We start from the raw sequence: 21,401 nt of genomic DNA, 5'->3' as shown, positions 1-21,401 counted from the left end.
AACAATGGCTCTGAATGACACACTGGACCAGATGGACTTCACAGATATATTCAGAACATTCCTAAAGCAGCAGAGTACATATTCTTCTCGAGGGCACATGGAACATTCTCTAGGACAGAGCACCACTTTGAGGAAATAACCTATTTTCTCTATTTTATATCTAGAGGATAGTTCTAAATCTTTACAAATTTAAAAAAAAGTTAGACTGGGCAATTTGATGGTTATTAAAATACTGAAAAGCATTATGTTTCAGCACCGAGTGGATCTAACTTCAGGGTAATATTTTCATTGTTCTATTAATCAAACAAACAAAACAACTGAAGAGTCTCCTGCTAGGGCAGAGTCAGTTATTAAACACTGTCCAGAAGCAAATATTGTCCATTACAAGACTTGTTTCAGAGTTAACTAAACATTATTTTCTCAATTATAAAATGAGATTAATACTTCCTACCTCACAGAATTGAGAAGAGTACGTAACATACACTTGTGAAAGTTCACTGAAAATCATAAAATACTATGCAAATAAAAGGAAGAGCTATTATTATTATCCCCTCTCTGGCCTAAATTATCCCTCTTTCCACCATGGTTGGTTTATAGCTCTGGAAGTACAAATTCTCTAAGATTGCATAAAGGAAACCTCTTTATGAACAAGTGGAACGACTTTCCACGTATGTATTAGCAGGGGCTTGTACGGGTATGGCACTAAGGCCTGACATCTGTATTGCTTCTTATTACTGAACTACATATCTCTGAAAAAATATGCTTCTACCAGTGTAAACATCCCATAACAGAGAAATGCTTAAGTTAAGTCATAGTATACCTATAAGTATGGAATACTATGCAACCATTCAGGTGTTCTCAAAACTCTTCATAATATGAGAAAATAACTATGTATACCACACAACCAGTGAAAAATGCAGACTACAAAATTATATGTACCTGGGGGTTGAAAAAAGTGAAATGGATTTGTAGAGTGGGAGGTGGGGCAAGGTGTGTTTATACTCCATTTTTCTGTAAAATGGAGTATAAACTATGTTTATGTAAAAAAGTGGAGGCCTAGAGAATGTGGCCTCTTATCTCTTGTAATACACAGCTGATAAATTAGACTAACATTGTAGTGCTGTATGATCTCAACATCATACAACAAACAAACATTAGGAGGATATACTAAAATGTAGCCAGAAGTTCTCTCTCTGGATGGTAGGATTATGTGTATTTATTTCCCTCGTTACACTTTTTATATACTGTTTGCATTTTCTACAATAGACTCATGTTATTTTTTTAAATGAAATTATATTTAAAAGAAGGACTCTAGGCAAAACAAAATGCAATATACAAAGTCTTAACAAATTTTCACAACAGATCCCAAGAAGTGTATCAATTCCCCATTAAAAAAAATAACAGATTAAAATCTGGCAATTTAAATCTTGTTATCTTTATGCTTCCAACCTCCCAAAAAATATATATGAACATAAACTAGTTTGGGGGAGGCAATGGAGAGGATAAAATCACTTTCAAAAGAGATACCATCATAGGACAGCACAGTGGAAGTGGAAGATCATATGCTATAGTGATTAGATCTTGGGCTCTGGCATTAAAACTGTACTCAAATATTGGCCATACCAATTTAATAGCTGTGTGACTTACAGTATCACTGCCACTATCATAAAATTGGAATGCCCCTTTTACTTTAGAGGACATATACTTTAAACAACCTGGCTGGGAAGAAAACCCCTTCTTTTTTATTTTCTTTCTTTTCAAAAGTCCACACACCAAATCTGGATTTTCATTTCTGAGATAATGTTATTTTAAAATTTATTCATAAATTGAAAGATTTTCATGCACGGAAAAAACTGAATGTAGACTGGCTCATGAATTCAGGCCACTTCCATAATCTGGATTCAAGTTCATGATCTAAATCATCACGAAGACACATTTGGCTCAGTTATCAATTTCCCACTAACAGGAGTTCCATCAGCAGTTTTGTGTTAGACAAAGGTGATAAAGAGGAAGGTCCTTCTGATGTAGCTTAATAAACTCTAACTAAAGATGTGAAGAAATATATCACCTATATATCTAATGTTCAATTTATAAGCTGTAAATTTTATATTAACTACAAACTTACCAGATAATTATATCCTAAGAACACATAACATTCTCTAAAAGTTCACCAGGAAATGATAAATACTCAGTTAAGAATTATTTATTGAGTTCACATGGGATGCCAATTTAAAGAAATAGTTACTTCTAATTTTGAATGGCTTAACTTCGTTTTATATTACAATAGTGATTTATCTTAAAATTTTGCCTTAAGAAAACTCCAATAATGTGGGCAGCAATTTACTATCTTCAGTTTAACTGGAGCAAAAGCATTTGGCAAAATCATAGGCAAAAGCAGAACATATTCTCAAGCTCTGTATTTAAGGCATGAGAGTGATTTCGGTAAGGGAGAAATGTGAGAGAAACCTATTTCGGAGCAATGTTTTCAAACTGAGAATCATAAAAGAAACAAACAAACAAAAAAATCCAAAAAAACAAATTGAGAATCATGACCCATTAATGGGTGGCTTTTGTTTTGTTTGAAGATGCAATGTAATCAGGAAAAAACCCCAGAGTGGATAAGTGTTTTCTGTAATTATTTTCATGACAATATGTACATGTTAAATGTACATATGCATATGTGTCTTGGGTTGCACAGTATAATATATTTCTTAATGTGTATTGCATATATAAAAAATACTGGACAGATGGTGCTATAGAGAAAAGTTGAAAGGCTGCAGAAAGGAGATTGTTTTTCCAACACAAAGTTATTTCAAATTTTTTAGGAAGAGAAGCTTCAAAGTATATGCTAGTCAGTAGCATTTCTGCCACAATGTTCTCAAAAAGATAGTGAATGAATAGAAAGCAATCTCAATCTGGAATTACAAAACAACCAGGATTTAAAAATCAACTTGATTTGAAAAAAGTCATCTATGAATGTGGTAGGCAGAAATAAACACTGGGTAAAACTAAATATAATAAATATTACTTGGGATATCTAGAATGGTACCGTCATACAAAATTTTTCTTTTTTCATGGATCTACTTTTTGGTGCTTACTTAATGATACTTTGCAGAGTATATTTCCTATTCTTTATTTACACAAACAGGTATTTTCATCATTTCACATGAGCCACCCAAATATGGCACCCTCCTGAAATTTCTTAGTATGTTTTGGCTCTGAAGACTAATAAGCATATGTATTATTAGTATGGTGCTTACTCTGTCTTGGTCAGCAGCACTAGAGCAAGGCCTGGTCCAAATTACAAGTAATATCAACTGTAGCAGTTGGACAGGATTCAACAAGATGACTGAATCCTCTACTTTACTGTCATTCCAACAATTTCTCTCATTCCCAGTGTCTTTGTTGCAGCCTCTTACAGCATAGGAATGTCTGACCCAAACCTTGAGCACACTGCTGACTTGCCTTGACTGGCAACACCCTGAGACTAGATCTGTTTTAATCATAAAGTACATAAAGAGTTCTTCGACTCACAAAGCAAAAGACTTGGTAACACATTGCCTCTTCGGGCTAGAACTAGCATTTCACATATTTCCCTTGGAGGAAGTCTTTTTTTTTTTCCCCCAAATATTTTATTTATTTATTCATGAAAGATACAGAGAGGGAGAGAGAAGCACAGACACAGGCAGAGGGAGAAGCAGGCTCCACGCAGGGAGCCCGATGTGGGACTCAATCCCGCGACTCCATCCCAGGACTCCAGGATCACGCCCTGGGCCAAAGACAGGCGCCAAACTGCCAGCCACCCAGGGACTCCCTCCTCCTTGGAGGAAGTCTTATTTCATGGCTTCCTATCTTCTAAGCTTGGGTTCTAATGTGACATTAACTCAAATCCTCTCTCTGCCTTAATTTCTGCTTGGTTTTCCAGTCTAGGATTATGATTCTTATATTACATCAGTTTCTTGAACTTCAGGTCTTCTCTGATATAATCTAAATTTTAGTTCTACCTCAATCCCACTTGCTCTATGCAATGCCTAATAATCAGTTTAACAGGAACTAATTCTTCTTTTTCTTGACATCAGAGATGAGCTCATTGGGTCTTGGTGACCATCTTGGATTAATAATAGTTTAAATAAGGTGGAGGGATCCCTGGGTGGCGCAGCGGTTTGGCGCCTGCCTTTGGCCCAGGGCGCGATCCTGGAGACCCGGGATCGAATCCCATGTCAGGCTCCTTGCATGGAGCCTGCTTCTCCCTCTGCCTATGTCTCTGTCTCTCTCTGTGACTATCATAAATAAATAAAATTAAAAAAAAAAATAAGGTGGAAATATCCAGAATTCAGCAGATTATGATTTTAGATAAATTCAGTTTTCTCTATTCCAGAACGGTGTTTAGTCATCTAATCATACTAAATTTGCACAAATAATCAGGCCTTACATAAACTATTTTAACAATATTCTCCATTCTATTTCTTAATTTTACACCAAGTAAATTAAGTTTAAACAGCTGTAATTTAGAAAGTATTTTATCAGTTATATCAATCCTCTAATTTTCCACTGTCAGTAACATAAAATAAAGAAAAAAGAACACCATGTGATACCAGCAAAAAAAAATAAACTTACAAATACACTTTCAAGAAAGGCCAATTACAGTAAAAATGGTCACATAAATATATTTCTAATACCATAGAGAAATACATCTGATTTTCTGTAAGACTTCTAGTATTAGAATTCTTCTTGGATGCCCATTCTGATGAGCAAGATTAAAGGTTCTTAGTCTGCCAGTAAGTCTAAAAGTATGTTTTGGGAAATAAAATGTTTTTAGGATAAAATATTCTATTTAGAAACTAGGTCTGACTTCATTATTTATAATACATATTGATTAACATATAATCAATAATTTAATATCCTTAAAATATTTATCCCTGAATATGTTATAGCCATATATCTTCTGGCTAAAGGCAGATTATAAGGTGTGCTATAGGAGATAAACATTTATACCCTTGGATTTTAACCATATTTCTTTTATAGAACTAATAATTTGCTATAGTGAACATATTCTGACATCATTAAACTTATTAATAAGACTTGAGCCTTACTAAAGTTAACAATTATGAATTACAAGAATTATTTGAATTTCATCTGTTTTCTGTTGACAGGTAATTACTATTTCCAGATACTGATACTATGATCAAGGCAGTGTTTTCACTTAGGCTAAGCCATCATCATCTTTTATAAATAGAACCTGATTCATGTACTTGCTAATTTGTTTTTCTGATGTGAACACTGGCCTGTGTTTGATCTTTAGCAAATAGATGTATCTCCTTATTTCTGCTAAAAATTAAATGTAAGATAACTTGACAGGTAGATAATGTTGCCAGCTTATACAACTCAACATCAGTTTTCTCCTTGATAAACAAGCATAGGCCTCTTAAACATAGTGTAAAAGCAGGCTTTAACTCTAACCATTCTATTGATCTTTGCCACACTGTTTCATTTCTCTGAGAAGATGGTGAAGTGCAGTATAAGACTTTGCATGATACTAGCTGATTCATCTTCAGCTTCTGATTCCATAGACAGAAATCATATATGCACCAGGGGAATCCTTTTTACAACATAGTTTCCTTTAAAGTGGCTCTTGTAGTGGCTCTTCTAAAATTAGAAGATATGGGTGTAGAGTTTTGAAAGACTGATTTTTATTTTTATTTTAAAGATTTTAATTATTTATTCATGAAAGACAAAGAGAGAGAGACAGGCAGAGACACAGGCAGAGTGAGAAGCAGGCTCCATGCAGGGAGCCCAATGCGGGACTCGATCCCAGGTCTCCAGGATCATACCCTGGGCCGAAGGTGGTGCTAAACCGCTGAGCCACCCGGGCTGCCCAAAAGACTGATTTTTAAATTTAAGTATTATAAAATTACAATTCTTGGCTTTCTTTCAAACTAATACTTACAAAGCAAAATATAGTTTTTAGATCAACTGGATAAAGGTCTTACTGTCTTAGTAAATAGACAAACATCTTTTGTGCAGATGGTATGTCACCATCAAGATCAAGAACTGGACTTAAGAAGAAGCTGAGGGGATCCCTGGGTGGCGCAGCGGTTTGGCGCCTGCCTTTGGCCCAGGGCGCGATCCTGGAGACCCGGGATCGAATCCCACGTCGGGCTCCCGGTGCATGGAGCCTGCTTCTCCCTCTGCCTGTGTCTCTGCCTCTCTCTCTCTCTGTATGACTATCATAAATAAATAAAAAAAATATTAAAAAAAAAAAAAAGAAGAAGCTGAACTTGTTGGATAACTGTCAGAATGAACAGGTGGATAAAGTCACTTATTTTTTTGTGGTATTACTCCCCTTCATATAATGAAACTGACACACAAAAGGTGATTCGTCGAAACTTTTAAAGAAAAAAAAGTTGCAATTTACCAAGTAATAATTGTGACCTACAGATTTTTGGGCATTTTTCTCATTATTTAGTAAGAAACCTCATCAAAATGACTTTCACTGAGAATGTTACCAACTGTTTACCCTTCAGATCAAATGTCACTGTTAGGCCAAGGAGTAACATCAGTGGCATAAGATGTCACTCCTTTTTAATCTCTCTTTTTAAACAAGTGACTTGGTATCCATCTACGAACAGAAGCCCCTTATGAGAGTTGTGGGATGCAGCACCATATGCCAAGGGGCCTGGAAGGAGTCTTGCCCACTTGTGCATGTGGTAAGAGGCAGACAACTTGGTACGGAGCGCGAAACCAACAGGAGCTGGCAAACGTACGCGAACCCTCTCTCAGCCACACTGGGGAAACCACTGAGGGCTGACTTGAGCAGAAACACATGAATGAGAGAGAGCAGAAGTCAACTTTCCCAAGGAAGACTTCAGGATGCCAATGGAGAAAATAAAAACAAAAACAAGTAAGTCTGGATGCACTGGAGACAGAAGAATAGTTTTGCCACTGTTGGGTCCCCCAAGGCAACACTGCATGGAGCTGAACCAGCAGCAGGAGGGGCCTCTCTGGTGGAGGAAAAGGAGAGCAGGGAGTGAGTGCTGGGCTTCTCCATCTGTGTGGGATGCTGCTGGAGAAATTTGCTTCTCTTCAGCAGAACCTGGAGTACTGAGGCGGGAACTCTGTGACTGCAGGGAGGGGTGGAGGGAAAACAGGAAAAAACATCAGGGGCCATCAACATGGATGCAGCTCTGGATCACTACAGAGCGGTGGTGATCCTCTGGATCAGGATTTCAGCCGGAAGTCTGTTCATGAGCCTCTGTGGAGCACTCACTTGAGGATACCCCTACCAGGCCCATGGGCACCACCAATGTTACAAGTGCTAACCCCCCACCTCCTCTGCCCGATTTGCAGCTGGCTCTTATGCATGCTTCCAAGTGTGGCAGCAAGAGTGAACTTCAGTAAATGGTAAACAGAATACTCTCACAAAAACAGACCAGGGGAAAAGAGAAACCACAAAAATGAGCCACCTTCTAGAAATCAAGGTTCCGGCAGCCAGCATGGTGAGTTGTAAGAACCAGAGAAGGCATAAAAGCTTAATAATTTGGCCATAAGAGAGAACAAGAAGTGTGGAACAGGTGCATCCAAGGAAGGTCAGAGAAAATCCCAGATATACCAGGACCAACAAGTAGTACTTCCCACCTAACGGCAAATAGTGAAGATTTGAGGAGGTGTCTGCTATTTCATATACAAAAGCAGTAGCACAAAACTACAAGGAACATGAAAAATCAGTGAGACATGTTATCACCCAGAGTTACCAATAATCCTCCAATAACTGAATTCAAAGGCATGGAATTTTGTGATCTAGCTGATCAATTCCAAATAGCCATTCTGACGAAACTCCACAAGCCACAAGAAAGCAGACAAAGACAATTCAGTGAATCCAGGAAAATATTACATGAACAAAATGAAAAATTTAAGAAAGAGACAGAAATCATAAAAGAGAACCAAACAAATTCTAGAGCTGAAGAAGTCAATGAATGACATAAACAAAATGCAACAGAGAGCATTTGTTTCAGAATAGACCAAATGGAAGACAGAATAAGTGAGGGCTTAGGAACTCTGAAATAATTCAAATAGAGAACAAAGAGTAAAATAAAAGAGTGAAGAAAGCTCACCTGATCAATAAGACCCCATCAAATGTACAAATATTAGAATAACTGGGATTCCAGAAGAAGAGAGGGAGAAGCCAGAAAGTTTAAAGAAATAATAGCTGAGAACTTCCCAAACCCGTGGAAAGACTTGCACATTCACGTTCATGAAGCAAACAGATCAGCCTATTGTCTCAAAGACATATTACAATTAAACTATCAAAAATCATAGAGAACTCTAAAAGCAACCAGAGGGAAAAAGATTGTAACCTACAAAGGAATCCCCAACAGGCTATCAGGGGATTTCTCAGCTGAAACCCTACATAGGCTAGGACAGGGTAGAATGACATATTCAAAGTATTCAAAGAAAAAAAAAAGGCCAGCCAACAATATTCTATACATCAAAGTTATACTTCAGATGTGAAGGAGACAGAAAGACCTGGCCAGACAAACAAAAGTTAAGGGACTTCATGACCCTTAGACCCGCCTTGAAGGAAATGTGGAAACTTCCTCAAGCTGAAAAAAAGATGTTAATTAGTGACATGCAAACATATGAAAATATACAACCCACCAATAAATACACAGTCAGATTTAGGAAACCCAAATTCTTTAAAAGGATGGTGTGTTTAATCACTTAACTACAGTATAAAGGTTAAAAGAAAAACAGTATTAAAAACAACTAGCTTCAATAGTTTGTTAGCAAACATACAATATAAAAGGAGGTCAATTGTGGGGCAGCTGGGTGGCTCAGTTCTAAGTGTCTGACTCTTGATTTCAGCTGGTCATGATCTCAGGGTCATGGGATCAAGCCCCACGATGGGCTTTGTGCTCAGCAGGAAGGCTGCTTGAGGCTCGCTCTCTTCCTCTCCCTCTGCAACCCCCCCTTTCTTTCAAATAAATTAATAAACATACAAATATATATATTTTTAAAAAGAGACAAATTGTGACATCAAAAATATAAAAGAGAGAAGTAGAAGGGTGACATCAAAAATATAAAAGGAAGAACTAAAAGGGCTGAGCTTTTATATGTGATCGAAGTTAACTTGCTATCAGCTTAAAACAGACTATTTTATCTATAAGATGTTTTATGTAAGCTTCACGGTAACCACAAAGCAAAAACCTAGGGTAGATTCACAAAAGATAAAGAAAGGAGAAACAGAGCAAACCACCCTGGAAAATCACAGAGGAAAAAGAAACAATGCAACTACAAAACAGCCAGAAAGCAACTGATAACAATGGCATTAGTAAGTCCTTACATATCAATCTAGGTATCCCTTGCTGTTTGAAAGTTCAAGTTCGCACTATGCCACTTCACTTTTACAAAGAACTATGTTAGTACCTATTTTCGCTAACCAAAAGAAATCTAAAGAGGATTTTCGCTTTTATGAAAAAAAGGCAAAAAGCAAAAATAGCACTCTGTGTTTTACAGTGAGGTACTGTAGAGGCAGCATGTACCCCAAGAATGGCACTGCCAAGATCCTTCCCCAGGAACTATACTCCGCATTTTAGCACAGAGAGCCATAGCTTTGAACTATGCCTGTGAGCATCTGTGCTTTATCTCAATTGACTTTGTGCGTCTATTAGCAAGATCTGTCCTAAAGTATCAGAAAAGAGGTTATTTTTTTTTTTTAAGTCTGAGAATGCTCAAAAAATTTCCCATATATATTAATGGTAACTGCTTTGCTTTACACCATTTTGGCTTGTGAAAGATTTCATAGGAACAATCTACTTACAGATAGCAGGAGAAATCTGTAATTACTCTAAATATAAATGTATTGAATTCACCAAAAAAAAGCATGAGTGGCTGGGTAGATAAAAAAAAAGGCACAACTATATAGTGTCTACAAGAGATTCACTTCAGAATTAAGGACACACACAGACTCAAAGTGAAAGGACAGAAAAAGATATTTCATGTAAGTGTAAACCAAAAGAAAGCACAAGTAGCTGTACTTATACCAGACAAAATAGACTTTAAGCCAAAAATAGTAGTAAGAAACAAGGAAGGTCATTATAAAACGGTAAATAGGTCAATTCATCAAGACGATGTAACAATCATGAATATATATGAAAGACATATATGGTCTTGGCAGTGATTTTTGGATATAACATTCAAAGTATAAACAAAAGCTAAAATCGATAAGTGGGACTACCTAAAACTCAAAAGCTTCTACACAGCATAAATCATCAACAAAATAAAAAGGCAACCTACAGAATGAGAAAAAATATTTGCAAACCATATATTGCATAAGTGCTAAATATCCAAAATATATAAATAAAGAACTCATACGACTCAATAAAAGAAAAACAATGTGACTTAAAAATGGGCAGAGGAAGTCAACAGACACTTTTCCAAAGAAGACATCCAGATGGTCAACAGGTATAAGATGTTCAACATCACTTATCATTAGGGAAATGCAAATCAAAACCACAGTGAAACACCACTTCGCACCTGTTAGAATGGCTATCATCAAAAAGGCAAGAGATAGCAAATGTTGATGAGGTTATGGAGAAAAGGGAACCCCTGTATACCAGTTGGATGGAATGTAAATTGGTATAACCACTTTGGAAAACAGTACAAAAGTTCCTTAAAAATTTAAAAATAGAACTACCATATGATGCAGCAATTCCACCTCTAGGTATTTATCTGAAGAAAACTAAAACTAATTCAAAAAGATAACTTTACTCCCTTGTTCATTGCAGCATTATTTTCAATAGCCAAGATATGGGAAACAACCAAAATATCCATCAACAGATGAATGGATAAAGATGTGATGTGTACACACACACACACACACACACAGGGACATTAATAAAGTATCATTCAGAGAAAGAAGGAAATCCTTCTATGATCAAAAAGTCTGATTCAAAATATTTAAGGTACAGAAACATATGCTTCCTTTTATCCCTATGAATAATGTATAATGCTTACTTTATACCATATTCCCCGAACACCATTTATTATTTCACATATCTCTACTATCAAATAGATAGTAGATGCAACAAAATGTTTATATTGTGTTTCTAGCAAGTGGGATGAACTAGGTTTCATTTTTTTCATTCATATTTCTTTTAGTGAAGGGTTGGCTGGTGACAATTTTCCTGTTTTTGCTTATATTTACTGTACCTTCTTTTTTTAAATAAAAACATATTTCTTGAAATATGCTCAACATACAAGTTACATTAGTTTCTGGTATACAAAATAGTGATTCCACACTGCACCTTCATTCTTGAAGGATATTTTCGCTGGGTTTAGAACTCTAAGTTTGCAGTTATTTTCTTTCATGAATTTAAAGGTGTCATTCTACCAGGTATTGGCTCAAGCATGCCTTCCTAAATGTTCCGTTCAGAAATCAGCTCTGGTCTGGTATTTGCTACTCTGAATGTAATCTATTTTTCTCTACTGTTTTAAGATATTTTGTCTTTGGCTTTTGTAACTTTTAATGTAACGTGTCTAGGTGAGGTTACATCCTATGTATCTGGTTTGGAGTTTGTAGCATTTTATTAGTTTGTAGCGTGATGTCTTTTGACTGTTTTGGAAAATTCTCAGCCATTTACTGCCCAATACTGCTTATCCTAAGTTTCTTTTTTTCTGGGACTTCAAGTATAGACACTAAATCTTTTCATCTTATCCCTTAGGTCCTTTACTTGTACTTTCCACCGGTACTTTCGCTGTACTTTTACCTGTAATTGTTTTTCAGTGCTTCATTCAAGATGTTTTCTTCTAAGCTTTCAGTTCTCCAAATCTTTTTCCTGCTCTACGGAGTTGGACCTTAAGCCTTCATTAAGTTCTTGATTTCGGTTAATGCATTTTTCAGTTCAATATTTTCTTTAAAATTTTTAAGTTTCCAACTATGACCACGAATTTTCAGTATTGTTTTCTATTTTCATGAACAAATAAGCAGAGTAACACTAAAATTTGCATCTAACAACTCCATTATCTTGATCCTCTGTAAATCTGTTCCTACTGACTGCTGTTTCTCTTATCTTCTTCTTTCTCATGGTTCTTCATCTTGTCTTGTTTTCTCGTATGCCTGGTTATTTTTATTTTTAAAATTTCTTAATTTTTATTTTTTTAAAGATTTATTCATTCGAGAGAGAAAGGGAGAAAAGCATGAGCAGGGGGGAGGGGCAGAAGGAGAAGCAGACTTCCTGCTGAGGGAGCCCAACATGGGACTTGATCCCAGGACCCTGGGATCATGAACTGAGCTGAAGGCAGATGCTTAACCAACTGAGCCATGCAGGCGCCCTGCCTGGGTATTTTAATGGATGTCACATAGAAGCAGCTGTAAAGATAATTTGGGCTAATGCTCCCTTCTTCCAGAAAGGATTTATATCTGCTTTGGTAACTGGATAGATGAACCAGCAATCTTGAATGATCTTATTTCAATCAGGAATTGAGATGATTCAAACCTGGGCTTCAGTCCCTAGAGGTGCCTGTCTATTTCTGGTTCATCTTTACTTTTAGGGAATAATCTGTTAAGATCTCAACCTAAAGCCTGATGGTTTTATCAGTCTTCCTTTCCTTTCCTGGCCCTGAATTCTAGTTTTTATCCCCATAGCTCCAAGAGTCTCTCAAAAGTGTTACCCAGGTTCTTAGTCCTTCAGTGACCTCTTTAAGAATTGGCAGACAGATGATACTACTGGAATCATCTCTAGGGGAAAACTGGCTCCAAATGTTGAGCTTACCATTTTTTCCTGGAACTGAGACCCATACTTCTCCACTGCCTCAATAACTCTTTGATGCCTTCAAACATATGTCTTAATGTTTTGACCAGCTTTTCTGTTTTCAGAAGGAGGGTGAGATCAAACAAGCTAGTTCCACCATATATCTTCATCCCATAAATTCTGATAAGTGATTTTATACTTTCAACGGTGATTTCCTTTTTTTAACCTATGAATCACTGAGGAGTGATTTTTAAAAATTAATAAAGTATTTTTAAAATTAATAATAAAATAGCAACATTTGGTGAAGTCTATAAAATGGTTTCATATCTACTCTATCACAACTACATTCTTAGATGGTAGATGACTTGTTATCATCACTTTTATTTATCAACAGACAGGAAACTGGGCTAAAAGGGACCTCTTATGGTTACACAGAGGATGAGAACACTAATCCCTATTTGATCTTATTGTATTTTCATGTTTATTTCCTGTCTTCCCCCTCCAGAATATATACTCTTTGAGTATAGGGGCCTTGACTTCCTTATTCACTGCTCTATTTATATGGCTTGGAATAGTACCCAGCATGTGCTGGTCAGTATATTTTTTGAATTGATAAAAGTTACAAGAAAGAATGAATGGGGTGCCTGAGTGGCTCTGTCGGTTGAACATCTGACTGTTGGTTTTGGTTCAGGTCATGATCTCATGGGTCATGACTGAGTCCTGGAATGGCATCTGTGCTCAGTGGCGAGTCTCCTTGAAGATTCTCTCCCTCTGCTCCTCCCCTCACTCATGTACACCCCCACATGTGCTCTCGCACTCTCTCTCTCTCCAATAAATAAATCTTAAAAAAAAAAAGAATGAATGATAGGAGTTTGATCACTATACTCTTTTGTGTTATAATTCTTAGTAAAAATATTTTATATTTTTGCAGTACTTGTAATATAAAGTAATTTTTAAATTCCATATGTCATTGCTAATAATTTTAGGCTGATTTGATCATCTTCCTCACTTTTAGAGTCACAGTGAAGTTTAGGGACTTATTCAATCACAGAGCCAGTAAATGGTAGAGCTGGCACTCTGCATCTCATTCTCTTCCTTCAGCTAGAATAAGCTAGGGCTATTTCCACCAGGTACAGCTGACTTCAGAACTGTACACCTGTAGGTATTCACTATGTATGTCAGCTTTCCAATGTTTAATTTATAATGGAAATATCTGATTGAAAAGAAAGCTGTAGCCCTTAGTTGGTCTTGCAATTTGTGTAGAGAACAGAAAATATTTAAATTAGTAAGGAAATACATGATGGCCGGCCACTGGAGGCCTAACAATGGTTAAACAGAGATCAGAGTATCTGTATTCCATACACATGAACACCTTACTGAAAATAAATAAAATGTGATCTAAACTGGCTTCTAAGTCCATATAGAGCACAGCTGAAAGCATCTGAAGCAAAAAACATGATTAGTGAGCTATCGGGAAATGAAGCATCCTTTTCTTTGTTAAAAAGTTAGTTAAAAATGAATTAGCACACATTTATTGGCAGAATTAAAACTGAGGAAAAAATAGCTGATGTTCTGTAATATGACAGATAACATACAAAAGAAAGGTTAAAAATGTTTAAAATCAAGATCTTGCAGACACGGAATCAAGGGGACTATAAAGGACAAATCACAGCTGAGGGAAATAGGACAGATGGCTAGGCTAAATAACTAGATATTTGTTCTTGAGTGATTTTTGACTAAATAAAAAACTTGAAGAAAAAATATGGAATAAAGCAATGCATTCAACCTAAGCAGATTAATTTTCTTTTTAAACAAAACAGCTTTCTAACATTAGAGCTAATGTGTTAAAAGACTATACAGATATTTTACAAAACACTACATTATGAAAGATGTGGAACTGTTAAATCTGATACATGGGAACACAAATTTCCTTAAAAAGGATATTTTAAAACCACCTAATAAAGTGAGATAAGAGTGGGGAATGCTTTCAAATGTTTAAATCTATGAAGGAAAAAAAAATACTGCATATTATAACAGGTAGCCAATTAAGGATGAAGGCTTTTAAAAAAGGACAATCCTTATTTCCATCTTACCTATTTACATCAACATGCCACCAGAATAAACAGTGACTCCCAAATGATACTCCTGCACCTGCACTTTACCCTTCTAACTTCACTCCAACGTTCTTATAAAGGATATCTTCTTACAAAGAAGGAATAAGGGATGTCTCAGAGTCCCCAACACTCCTCTTCTTCTCTGGTCTTAGGTAAGGAACCGCAGGGGAAAGAAAAAAGGGATTACAACAGCTCCCTCCCTGAGTGCAGTAAGACCTGGTATTAAGTGTGCTTTATGCTAGGGACCTTAAAACACTGGGAGAGCCAGGACCTCTGAGAAAGGTGCCTGAGATATGACATGCTTAGGTCTGGCTCTGGTCCAGGTTCTGAAGGTGGTGTGAACTTGACAAGTGGGTGTCTTACATAAACCAGCCATTCACTAGGGAGGAAAGCAGAGAAATTATTAGGAAAAGGACATGGACACCTACACAAAATGTCCTTCTGACTAGAGTATCTTGCCTGTTGGGTGTCCCAGAAACCAGTGAGGAAACCTAATATGGGTCCACATCTATCTAACGACACAAAAAAATACAGTAAAGAAATGCTTATGGGCAAGATTCAGAGAAGAGGGCAGAGGATAGAAGAAGAGGGAATTAAATCATATTATATTTGATCATAAAGGCTATGATTTATGTTTAAAGAAGGGGAATGTGTATTGCAGTCATACTGCCCGGGTCTGTGTACTGGCTTTATTACTCACCAGCCACAGAGCAACTCTCTGTGCCCTATTTTCCTATCCTCCTGACAATATGGGGATAATAACAGCACACACGTCAAAGAATTAATGAGGATTAAGAGGTTAAAATATGTGAAATACTTAGAACATTGCCCGTGATCCCTTCTTCCTTTCAGCTACTTGCACTTTTTATCCCCACCTTTGCCAAAGGATTGACAACAAGACCAAAAAAAATGAAATTAGGCTAATTGGTTTTACTTTTTGTCAATTACGTATGGCAGATATTCATATTGTGTTCATATTGTCATTGTCCACCATTTCCATAAATAATTTACACTGGGTTCCCTAACATTTTTGGAAAAAAATATTTGAAGTAGAAAACTAACAGATGGGTAGAGCTGCTCTGAATAAACACAAGGGGAAAAGGAATTCAAAAGCTGCTATACCTATGGCACAAATAAGAAATTCATATTAGAGAGAAGTCAAAATACAACAGAAGACTTTTATCTTACAAATAGATTTATTTATTTATTTTTATTAAAGATTTTATTTATTTATTCATGAGAGACACACACAGAGAGAGAGAGAGAGAGAGAGAGAGAGAGAGGCAGAGACACAGGCAGAGGGAGAAGCAGGCTCCACACAGGGAGCCCAATGTGGGACTCGATCCTGGGTCTCCAGGATCACACCCTGAGCCAGGGGCAGGTGCTCAACCACTGAGCCACCCAGGTGTCCCTTTATAAATGGATTTAAAACATAACTAAAACCCTAAAATAAATACTATATTAAATATAAAAATAAAATAAAGAAAACCTAAGAAGTTTTGCTAAAGCATGCAATTATACAAAAAACCTACCAAAGATAAAAGTTGAAATGACTTGTAATTACATATAGTCAGAACATTTTCAAACACATACAAAGAAAAAGAGAAGCTGAAGTCAAGCATTTATTATATCAAAGAATAAGGAAGAAAGCAGAACTGAAAGATTTAATGTTACTCATTTTTCCTAAGATATAATCCAGGAAAAAGTACTTATTTTTTAAGAAGGACACTATAAACCTAAACTTTAAATATTCAGCTGACTTTTACTAAAGAATGTAACTTTTATATAATTTAATTTAAATGGAAAGTTAGAGAGTAAATGGTTCAAGAAAGAAGATCCATACCAACGTACTAGTAATAGTCAATGAGTGGAAACTCAACAGAGCTGTGTAAAGACCATGAAGACCACTCCGGGCTCCCACTGTTTAAAGGGTAGAAGGCAAAGTAGTTACCCTGGACAAGTTTTGGTGAGTAGCCTGACTTTATTGGCTATGATACTTGCAAACATAGTTATGATACTGATTTAAGAAGACTCAAAGGAAAGGACTGCGTAGTAGTCAGAATGTATTTGCAAGGCACAGATCTTGCTATGCTAATACAAGAGCTTTTTTGAGGTAACAGAGAATGGCTAAAAGGAGCTGGGCAGATAACATTTATCTACATTTTAACAATGCTTTCAATCCTGTGCTGCATATCAGCATGCTGAGAAATTAAGAGATGAACTGTATAAATGATGTGATAGAATGAATTACTAGTGGCTTATAGATTGGAAATATAGGATTATTACTCTTTCAGACGCAGAAATATATACACATACAGATGTAGCTCAGGTTTCAGTTTGTAGCTAATTATATGAAATAAAATAAATGCAGCTTATACATTAATCATGTTCAAGAAGGGTTAATTTGATTGCACTCAAGTATCTAGATAACACATAAGAAAACAATTTTGGAAGCAAACAAGAACAAAGAATGAAATCAGTGTCACATAGGTTCTTTTTCAGTAGAATTTTTCTTCACCATTTGTGTTAATATTCCTATGACTTTTGTATGCACATAATATTCAATGAGCTTAGGTAAGGACTTGATAAATCCATTAGCAAATATTGATAGAATTTTGAAGCTCCTTGTTTTCTTTTTGAATTGCTGCGATTCTTTAGAGAAATAGCCTAATGGATGAGGTCTTATCTTAGAAAAGAGACATAACAAAGTTGGGGTATACTTTCAGTGAGGTTATTTAAAATCAATTACAAGGTTAAGATAAGTCATTTAAGCATGGATTTGAAAGAACAAAGGGTAAACTGGTCATTCATTCATTCATTCATTCATTCCATAATTAAGAAACAGTATTTTTTATGTGCTAGGCATTCTGGATACTAAATCCTCCATAATCCTAGAGTTTATACCTTTGCCAGGATGACAGACTTATAAAGATGCTAATTAAAACAGCTATAATTAGAGGGATGTCCTTTTCAAACACTTCTCAGGTACTGAAATGAAAAAGGTTACTGTATATCACAGACTAAGTGCAAGGTCAGTTTGACTTCCTGAATGTCTAAAGGAAAGAAATACTTTCAAAGGAATTGTAATAGAATGTTCCAGTATCTGTAGTTACTTAAGAAATTCTTAGTAAAATATCTTTAAAAATATGTGTAGAGGTGATTTAGTGAAAAAAAAGAGAGACTATTATAAATATCAATTATTGCTATGTAAATGAAGGGTTCCAAAGTATTTAAAATGCTTGTTTCACTAGCACAAGCATTCATATTATCTGTTTTTCATAATAATAAATCACCTAGCAATTTCAATATCTGTGGTTACCACATCAGCGCCATACTTTTTTAACTGCTCATGACTCCAATTAAGATTTGAATTAATGAGATTAGACTAATAACTATTAGAACATATATTCACTCTGTTGGTTGGTAATAAGTACCACACTTGTAATTTACAGTACCACAATGTTTTATAAGGACTATTATGTTATTAATTAGTTACATTGATCAGAATACCACATAACATAGAAGTACTAAATATTATAATTTGCTTAGGCTACTTTGCATCTAGTATTATATCTATTTTTTCTATGGGTGACGATAAACATCATTGAAATCAGATAGATCGTTTCTACTAACAATGCCAAAATGTGCACTTCAGAAAGTCAAAGAAGAGAATTCTTGCCATAGGAATTCACTTGTTTTCTCACTATGGCATAAAATTAGTTGATCTAAGACAAAAGCATAACGTCGGGACTCACAGGGGTCAAACGGTACGAAAACGATCCATTCGTATAAATCAGTCCACATTTAATTTGAATCTACTTATTTGTAGGGCTCTGTCACCTGAACCTAGTTTTTGTTGTTGGTTTTTACCTAGTTGTTGGTTTTTACTTTGGGGCCTTGGCTCTAACAGAATACTGCTTTTAGGCATTCCAAAACACAAACATTTTAAGGTTTGATAGGATCCCAGCCTCCACTGTTAAGTTGGGAGGGCATTAAAATTTTTTTTTTTTCTGGTTGTTCCAGTAAAAGATATGTACTAAGATAAAAATTACAAGTTTCAGATTTAGACAAGAGCACTCAAAGCCAATATCTGGAACATATCAGGCTTTAATTTCTTGAAAGCTCACAGAGGAAATAGTTACTCTGCTAATTAGCCAGTGAAGTGACATGATTGCCAGTCCACGTGGATCATCAACTTAACTCACTGAGAAAGACTTGCCTGGATCTTGCTTTAAGCACTGTATTTATGACAGCATAGCTAAAGCCTCTGTGACGAAAAATGTAAAATATTCACTCACATGAATCATAGCAACTAAAGGGGAAATAAAAATTTGTTAGGGGAGATAAAAATGTATTAGGTTTTTTTGTGTAATATTTTTGGGTGGTGGCTTCAATGTTTTCAACAGAAAATATTTAACCTATAGAAATTCTGACATGAATTTCTTAATTTGAATTATGGTAATTTCTGACACTTCATATTTTATTGCTACCTTTTAACAGCTTTTTAAAATATTGTTGAGAAGGGAACTTTTCTTCCTTATTGTTAAAACGTTTCAAAATGTACACATAAATTCAATCCATTTCTATAACTGATTTTGATAATTTGTTAACTTAGAGTTAAAAGTCAGAAGGAAACAAACCAGCACCAGATCTACTTCATAATTTTTCCCCAAAATACATACTAGGATGCTTATAAACTAATCTTATGCTAGCAAACATTACTTAGCATCCAAGACACTGAATACAGCATGATATTATGTCAGAGTTTAGGTTCATGAAGTAGCATGAGGTATCCCCCAAGACATTTGATTATAATCTATGGTTTTCCCAGGGAATGAAGACAATCACACCAAATAGTGATTCCCCAACAGAATGACTGCTTTGAAGCAAAAGGAACACATGACTTTACCTTCCTCCTTTCTTCTCTTTGCTTCTTCTTCATTTCTTTCTTTTGCTTTCAATGCTTCATCAGCTTTTGCTGAAACAAAAACAATGGAATTTCTGTTATTTTGTCTGTATCATAAAACATTGAAAATATTGGGGAAAGGGAAAAGAAATCCATTGCATATTTCTTGTGACATAAAACAAGAAACCAAAATGGCTGAAAATGTTTAATATATCTTTTACATATATTCAGAATCTTTAAAATGTTTATTTAGAATCTTTAAAGCTTAGTTCAAGATAATCTCTGTACAAAAAAAGAAAATTAATTTAAGCAACATAAAGTTTAAATGATGGTATATGAATTGGGAATACCTGTTGGTCATTAAAAGTCATCTATTTTAAACTTTGGAGGAAAGTTCTTAAGCTACAATTCACATTTTAAATATAAGAAGCTTGTAATATCTTTGGAACAGTATCAAATTAGGTAGCATATTATTTTTTTTCATTGCATATCAGAGTAGCAGTTCTTTATTCATGTTATGACAGCATTTGGTAAAAAGAATCTTTTTCCCTCTAGAAACCTCTTCCCTTATTACTTAATTATCTACTAGTTGCTCAACTGCAGGGGTTTTCAAACACTTTACTACAGATGTTAAAGAAGATTAAAAATATACAGCACAGTAACAAGGGACTATCAATATACTCTGTAAATTAATTAAATTTCTGTTCTAGCACATCATTTATTCCAAAGCATTAATGTCTCAAAGGAGCGATTCTCCTTTATTGCCAGCTCACTGCCTGATGAGTGAACTAAGTGAAAATAAGTCTCTAATAGCATTATAGTTGATGAAATATTAAGTTAAAAAAGTATTGCCTCGTCAAAAGAGAAAGAATCAAACTGTGCCAGCATTAAACTTTAGATGAGCCTTTATTATAATGATAACAGCAATGTAAACTGTGATTTAAAAAATAAACACGCTCTTCAGTTTTTTTTTGCTGCATATATTTTTCCTATGTAAAATCAACATATTCTTTAGAAGTATAAAACCTGGCTTTAAAAGAGGAATTAAAAAAATACCACATATATAACTATTTTTCTTCAAAGTCTTGTTTTTCTTCACCATCAATATTGACAATTTCTTAAAACATAAAACTTATATAATAGTACTGTGAAGTGCTATATCCAATTACATAGACATCTGTTTCCATTTACAAGCTTTAATACGTACTTAGACTGCATTTAAAGTCATGAAATATTAAAACTTTTATGCCACTCTGTATCATTGCAAGAATCTATTAAATTAGATAATAAAAACAAACCACCAGTAACTCTAAAGACTTTTACTTCATTTACACTTTATTCTCCCTGGTAGAAGGACAAGGATAATAGAAATTCCATTTAAATTCAATTTTGGTTATATGTGTAATTGTAGATATACCCCTTGAGTCATGTAAAATGCTCAGCTTATGTTTCTTTCAAATTATCCCGCTCAGATTCACATTCTACTCCTTACAACCATCTTCAATATGTATTAGCCGAGCTCATTAGACTGAAATTTAATAATGCAAACATCAGGTGGATTTCAAGAACCTCCATTAACAACGTAAGATGGATTGCTTATATATAGCTCTTGGGCCAACTGGGCACAATTTA

At 35.3% G+C, this 21,401-nt stretch overlaps 1 protein-coding gene across 1 annotated transcript in view; it reads right to left on the bottom strand.

Moving 5' to 3' along the window:
- Nucleotides 1-21,401, bottom strand: part of RSRC1 (arginine and serine rich coiled-coil 1) — a 397,789-nt gene that overhangs the window by 57,252 nt on the left and 319,136 nt on the right. The window contains exon 8 of the mRNA XM_049099884.1: nt 19,773-19,841. Within this exon, the coding sequence (XP_048955841.1) occupies nt 19,773-19,841 (69 nt within the window). The remainder of the gene's footprint in view (nt 1-19,772; nt 19,842-21,401) is intronic.

The sequence above is a fragment of the Canis lupus genome, chromosome 23 (genome assembly GCF_003254725.2).
Source record: "Canis lupus dingo isolate Sandy chromosome 23, ASM325472v2, whole genome shotgun sequence".
In the NCBI taxonomy this organism is placed as follows: domain Eukaryota; kingdom Metazoa; phylum Chordata; class Mammalia; order Carnivora; family Canidae; genus Canis; species Canis lupus.
Note: the sequence above shows the minus strand (reverse complement) of the source record. Positions and strands in the feature narration are given on the sequence as shown.